Source organism: Strongyloides ratti, scaffold srae_chrx_scaffold0000002 (genome assembly GCF_001040885.1).
Source record: "Strongyloides ratti genome assembly S_ratti_ED321, scaffold srae_chrx_scaffold0000002".
NCBI lineage: Eukaryota > Metazoa > Nematoda > Chromadorea > Rhabditida > Strongyloididae > Strongyloides > Strongyloides ratti.
This window is the reverse complement of record NW_020171510.1, coordinates 2654664-2662073: the sequence shown is the minus strand read 5'-3', so window position 1 is coordinate 2662073 and position 7410 is coordinate 2654664. Positions and strand designations below refer to the sequence as shown.

Sequence of the window (7410 nt, the reverse complement as noted above, 5' to 3'; positions counted from 1 at the left end):
AAGTAAATAAAAATAATGTTAATCATATTTATTTATTAATTAGAAGTACGAATAAGTTTACTATAATAATCAAAAAAAAATATTTTCAAATTGTCATTACTTTTTTTTTCTTAAAAATTTATTATATTAAAGAAAAAACTAATATTACTAAAAAAAATTCTTTTAATATGTTTAACGTTAAATTTCCTTATAATAAAATGAAATTGATGTTTTAGTATATAAAAATATTTAAAAATTTAATACTTTTATGTTATTTCACTGCAATTTTCAAAGAGTCATAACCTCCCTCAAAATTATATTTTTTTTTTAAATTTTGAGGGGTGAGATCTCTTTACAATCCCTCTTTGTAACTTAAAAAAAAGTTAAAAAAAACTAATGTTCCGTAACATGAACTCATGTTTATTATTTTTATTCTATTTCCGCCATGTAAATTCATACACGTATCTTTCTAACATACGCCTCCGTGTATCCCTGCAAATGTCTTTAAAACACTATTACTGCGTTATTTTTAGCGGCATTTCAAAACATTCATAATTTTGAAAAAAAAAATATTTAGTACAAGCCAAATATCAATTACCTTTTTTTTTCATTAAATTTTATTCATTTTTCATTTTAAAAATTGACATCAAACTTTTTTTTTATTTATAATAATTTTTAGAAATTATCATATAATGTTTTAATATACAAAAAAAAATTTTTATATTCATTTTAAAAGAACCAAAACTTTTTAGATGTAATTATAACTAATAGTTTAAAACGTGTTGTAGCTATCCAGTAGTTCCTGGAGTGCTTGTGTAACCGTCATTTAAATATTTAATACGAATGTTACTTTAAGCAAAAGCGATTTTAATTTGTTAGCAAAAGATATTTTTTACAATAAAAATTTAATATTAACTTTATAATTTAAAAACAATTTATATTTTACATATTCTTATGACAAAATTAAATGATTTTTACTTTTATTCTATTGCTAAAATATTTATAATATTAAAAATACATTTATTTATTTATATAATAAAAAAAAGTGTTTATAGGGTTTCAAAAAAAAAAATGGTAGAAAATATGAAAAAGTATACAAAAGTTCCAAATATTTCATTAAAAAAAGGTAAGAAAAAATGTTTAGATAATTAATCTTTTTTATAGAAATGAAATATAAATCAAAATTATTTATATTAGCTCTTATTTTTGCAATAATTTTTATATTGGTATTAAATTTAAGAATATCTAATTTTTCTTCTGAATCTAATATAGTAAAAATATCATATAACGAAAAAATAAATGAAAAATGTTTTATTCCAAATTTTGATTTATGGGATAATTCTACAAGGCAATTTATTAATAAAACATACAAATATAAAAAATGTGAAAAGAAATATAAAAATGACTATTATACATTAAATAATAGTTTGTTAGAAGTTAATTCAAATATATCAAAAGATATAAAATGTTATTATTGCTGTATTTATCCTAAAGGTGATGATTCGGTAAAAATAGGACACTGTAATACAGCAGAAAAGCCAGTTTATCTTGATTGTGATACATTTTACTTCTATTGTAAAAATATTGAGAAAAAATTTATTTTTCAAGATATTAATTTTCATATTAGATCTATTAATACTAGTTATAAAAAATCATTTGATTTTTTAAAAAAAAACTATACTTTACCAGAAAATCGAAAAAAATATAATATTTTATTATTTGTTATTGATTCATTGTCTTTTTTTCAAGCAAAAAGAGGATTAAGTAAAACAAGAAAGTTATTTAAGGATAAATATAAAAGTATTGAATTTTCTTTATTAAACAGAGTAGCTGATAATAGTAGACCAAACGCTTATGCTTTTTTAATGAACATAAATAGTTTAAATATAAGTAATATTTATGAGAATAATTCAACTATCTTAAGTGATTGGGGAAGAGATGATCCTTGTAAATTTTTTCTTGATAATAAAGCATATATTTTTGATTTATACAAAAAAATGGGATACATAACATTAAATGCAGAAGATTATTGGTATGGTGGTGTTTTTAATTGGTGCAATTGTAAAGGATTTCAAAATCAACAGGCGCATCATACATTTAGAACATTTCAGTTAGCAAAACATGTCACATCTCCAAGTATTATTGAAAAAGTAAAAACAGAAAAATGTTATGTAAAAGGATTACAAATATTAGAATACTTAAAATTATTTTCAGAAAAATATAAAGATATATCACATGCATCTCTAATTTGGGGATCTGAATTGATGCATAATGATATTAATGGTATTTATGAAGCTGATGATTATTTAGAAAAATATTTTAAAGAAAATATTGACTTATTTGATAATAATTTTATTTTAATTATGGGTGATCATGGATATAGATTAGGAACATATCAATTAACAAATATAGGTGAATATGAAGGAAATAATCCATATTTTATGTTTTCTGTACCAAAAATATTAAGAAATAATAGCAAATTAATGAAAAACTTAATAGATAATTCTAATAAGCATATATCACATTTAGATATTTATGCAACATTACTTGACATTTTAACAGAATCATCTAAAAATAATTTTAGTAATTTTGATGAATTTGATTTATCACAAACAGTTAATTTTAATGTAAAAGGTAAAAGTGTTTTAAGAAAATTACCAATTAATAATAGAAGTTGTTATGAATTAAATGTTCCTTTAGAATTTTGCCTTTGTCAGTTTAATTTTACAACACCATCGTTTTTATCCAATGAAATAGCAGATAATCTTAAAAAGGCTTTTGTTAATGAAATTAATAATCATATTAGAGATAATAATTTAACTAATATATGTTCAGAAAGATATTTAAATAATAATTATGAGTTTTCAATAAGTTTAGCTTACCTAAATAATGAAGAAATTGTTTATAAAGTTAAAGGAAATGTTTCACCAGGTAATGGTTTTTTTAGTGGCATTTTCAATAGCAAATATAAATTACTTAATGGAGAATTATTAAGATTAAACCGTTATGGTATTGAATCAGAAAAATGTTTATATGAACAAAGAAGTAGCAAATATTGTTATTGCAAAAAAAATAATAATAAATGATAAGATTGTATATTACTAATAATTTTATTTAATATTAATATTATAATTATAATATAAAAAATTAATAATAAAAACAAAAATTTAGTTATTTTAACGTAGAAACAAATTAAATAGAGAAATAAATAGAAATGTATAGTTAAACTTTTAATTTTTATAGTAAAAAAAACATACTTTTTCTAAATTTATACTATAATTTATTTTTTACAATGTTTTATGAAATTTATTCACATTTAACTAGTAAAACTTCAAAATCAATGTACAAATAAATTAAAATATTATTATAAATTTTATATAAATTAATTGATAATTATAAAATGTTTTCAAATATTTAAAATAACGTGATACGTTTAATAAATAAATATAATTATTTTATTAAAGTTTAAACAGTTTTTGCATAGTAGCAAAAATAATGATTATATTTTTATTAATATATACAATTTATGATTCATAATTTCTTTACTTTGTGGATTAACCTTTTTGTTAATCAAAAAATTTGATTTAGTTAAAGTATTTACATTTTTATAGAAAATATTCTTTTTTAATATTTAATACTTTTATATTTCAAAAAATATAAAAGATTTAGATAAAATTGAAAATTTTTGACTACAACAAAAAATTTCAAAATAAAATAAAGTATCTAAAAATGTAAGTAATTTGTAAACAATGTGCAGAAATATAAAAAAAATTACATTATAAAGAAAGTTTTTAGTTAAAAACAAAACATTAATAAATATAATATGAATTGTACATTACAAGATAAATATTATATTTTGTTTAAACCAATTTAAGAAATATTTTAAATATTGTATTACAACAAATATAAATAAAGAGTTCATTGAAAATTATGAATAAATTTCAGTGTTGTCTATATGTAAATTATGTAACAATATTACAATAGATTAATATAATTATTAGTTTAATAATGTTACAAACTAATATCAAATTTTACATTTTTAATAAATTATTTTATTCTTTTCTAATAAAAATATATATAAATTTTTATATTATTTTATTTTATTTTATTGTAAGTTAGTATGCTGATTTATATTTAAGTTCACTGGATTTTTTTTAATTTCTTAATATTTTTTGCTTTATATTTCTTCCAAAATTATAAAGTCTTTCGTAAATTTGATAAATAATATCTCTTTCATGAAATAGTGGACCACCTATAATCAAAAAATAATTAACTTTACATTTAAAAATTAAACAAACAACAACAAGAAAAGACAGGCACATTAATATACAAAAATTAATAAAAAAAAAAAAAGGACAACATCATTACAAAAATAAATTTTTTTTCTATAAGATAGGGCACGAACCAAGTTTTAAAAGAGCATCTGGTGAAAAAAGATGTCTATTTGCTGGATCAGAAGCATCTAATGTTTCAGAACTGGTTACAAATTCTTTTAATACAGATGCTTCTTTTTTTTCATTTTCTTTATAACGTTCCTAAAAATTGATATAGTTTTTATTATATTATAAATATAATCATACCTTAATAATTTCATATGCATCCATAATTATAGCAATAAACAATGATAATACAACATAAATAAAAAGTGAAACAAAAACATATATATAAATTGTTCCAAAAGCTTTTATAGTACCATTACTATCATTAATAGTAGCAAATGTTGCAAACATATCATCACCATTTAATAATGAAAATAAAGCTTCTGATGATTTTGCTAATGTCCTAAATTTGAGACTATATGGTCCAATAATAACCCATCCAGCAATTAAAAATCCACCATAAAGTATAATTGCACAAACTAAAAATCTTAAAATATTTGGTATTGATTTTTTTAATGTTAAAACAAGAACATTATACTGATTAAAAAATCCAAGATATCTTAATAAACCAACATATACAAGTAAAGCACCACTACCAAGGAATATTGAAGTAAGTGTAAAAAGATCATTATCAAAATCCCTAAATTCTATTGTTACTTTACAAATTGTACCAAAGATAATTAAAATATCATTTACAACAATCATTAAATACCACATATTTATAAAATCCATTTGATCAGTTATTGTCATTCTTTTTCCAATATTTTTTTCAAAAAATGACATTGTTGTTTCTTTCAAAAGATGTGCTTTTATTAATGCTCTAAGACATAAGATAAATGAAAATAGACAAAATACAAGAACAGTAATATCAATAACAAAAACTATTATTGAATCCCATGATACAATAGGTGCTTTAAGAATTCTTCCATTACATATTTGTTCATAACTAATAACTGAATTTAAATCAATAAATACTTGACCAGTATGTCTTGAATTATCAAAAGAAATTGTAATTTTTATCAAATAACATTCTGGAGTTTGATCTTTATTAGCTGGAGAATAATGAATAGTTCTTAAATTAAACATTAAAAATATCTTTGAAATACTTAATGATTCTTCTGGAGTTAATGTTAAATTTCTTTTAGCTAATAATTCTTTTATATATAATGGTTCATTTCTTAATTTTATAACTTCTGATGATGTGTAATTTAAAAATTTGCATTCTTTTTTTGAAGAAATATCAAATTCATAGTTATTTTTATTAATTTTAACATTAGCTATTTTTTCTATACACAATGACATTGGTGGAATGTCATATATTGGTGTTTGAAAAGTTATCGTTGAATTGACAAAAGATACTCCTTTCCATGATGTATCATATGAAAATGAGGCAAATGTTTGATTTTGTATTGAATAATACTATCATAAAAAAAAATGTATATTATAATTGTATATTAATAACAAAATTAATAAAAAAAAAACTTACGGCATTTGTTGCAAAAGCAAAATGTTCTAAAATATCACTACTATCAAAAACAGAATATCTACCAGCTGATGGTGGATATGAAACAACATCTCTTTCATCATTCCAATTTTGAAGAAATTTATGCCTCATAAATGTAGATGTATCTTCAATAAAATCAACATGAGAAACTCGTAATTCAGCAAACAATATTAATTGTATTGTTACTGTAACAATTTTAAATACTTGCAAAGCTAATTTAAATGGCATCTGCCTTCGTGTTTGAAATTTTTTCATTGGATCCATAAAAAAAAATTGTAAATGTCTACGAAGACGATTTGCATATTCTCTATCACTTTCATCCATATTATTTAAAAGATTATTATAATCAACATATGATTCTTTTTTATTATTTTCTTCATTTCTCATGTTTATAGTCTCTTCGCTTTCCTGTATTGTGTTCTAAAAATAAAATATTAATCAAATAGATAAACTTAAATTAAATATATAATTTAGGTTATTTTTTTTATTAAATATAAATATTTTAATATAATATAATACAAAAGTAAAAAATAAATTTTTAAAACTTACATTTTGAAATTGATAATATCCATTATTAACAGATGACGTTATCATATTAATATTTTTACGATTTTAAAGTATTAACAAAAAAAAAGTTTTGTTAAAACGATATACTTTAACATAAGTTATAGAACCATATAATATTGAAAGGTTTTTTAATCTTATTACAATACAAATAATATTATATTTTAAAAAATAATTCCAATGATTTAGTATATTTATAATTTATATTTACGTTTTTTACTGAAAATTTTAATTACATGATCATTATATAATCATACAATGGCAAATAATGTAATTAATATATTTAAACATATGTAAAACAAAAAAGTATAAAGCACAAAATATACATTAAACTTGTAAATTATTGATAGAATTTATCAATAAATAAAAAATATTTAAGAAATGACATAAAAAGAAACTATTTATATAGTAACTTTTACTATTTAAAAATAAATTACAAAAACATGTTTTTTTTTTTAACAATAATAATATAAAAATAAAATTGATTTAAGATAGAATAAAGAATATTAAAATATATATATATATATATTATAAAATATCTAAATGTATTAAAGTTATTGATAAAATATAACACTTATAAAATATGGCAATATAAAAGGTATATTTATAATATTTATAATAAATATATAAATAAAATTAAAATTGTTTAATAATTTACATTTGTGTAAATGAGTAAGTGTATATACAATATATTGTCTTTATACAAAATTTATACATGATGAAAAGACTAAATTTGTATTTTAATAAAGAACTGAAAATATATAGATCAACTAAAATTTGAAATGCGCAAGTCGATAAAATTAACTGTTAACTTTTGTATTCAATTAACTATATAATAAAAAGAATAAAAGACTATTTTTAAATTATTAGAATATATTGGAGCAGTCTTATTTAAAAGTTTTATAAACAAATGTAATCACTTATATATATACATATACTTTCCTTTTTATATAATAATAATATACTAATTATATTTTTTTTATA

At 19.2% G+C, this 7410-nt stretch overlaps 2 protein-coding genes across 2 annotated transcripts; one reads left to right on the top strand and one right to left on the bottom strand.

Annotated features, from left to right (window-relative positions):
• Window positions 1-1050: 1050 nt before the first annotated feature.
• On the top strand, window positions 1051-3065 carry SRAE_X000157700 (Protein of unknown function DUF229 family and Alkaline phosphatase-like, alpha/beta/alpha domain and Alkaline-phosphatase-like, core domain-containing protein; the record flags this gene model as incomplete). Its single annotated transcript, XM_024650540.1, has 2 exons — window positions 1051-1105; window positions 1144-3065. 2 exons carry the CDS (start codon window positions 1051-1053, stop codon window positions 3063-3065), a joined length of 1977 nt encoding a protein of 658 aa, XP_024499044.1.
• A 1068-nt stretch (window positions 3066-4133) lies between these two features.
• Window positions 4134-6456, bottom strand: SRAE_X000157600 (Polycystin cation channel, PKD1/PKD2 domain-containing protein; the record flags this gene model as incomplete). Its single annotated transcript, XM_024650529.1, has 5 exons — window positions 4134-4231; window positions 4385-4514; window positions 4560-5777; window positions 5845-6282; window positions 6412-6456. The coding sequence occupies 5 exons, from the start codon at window positions 6454-6456 to the stop codon at window positions 4134-4136; spliced, it is 1929 nt and encodes a 642-aa protein (XP_024499043.1).
• Between the last annotated feature and the right edge of the window lie 954 nt (window positions 6457-7410).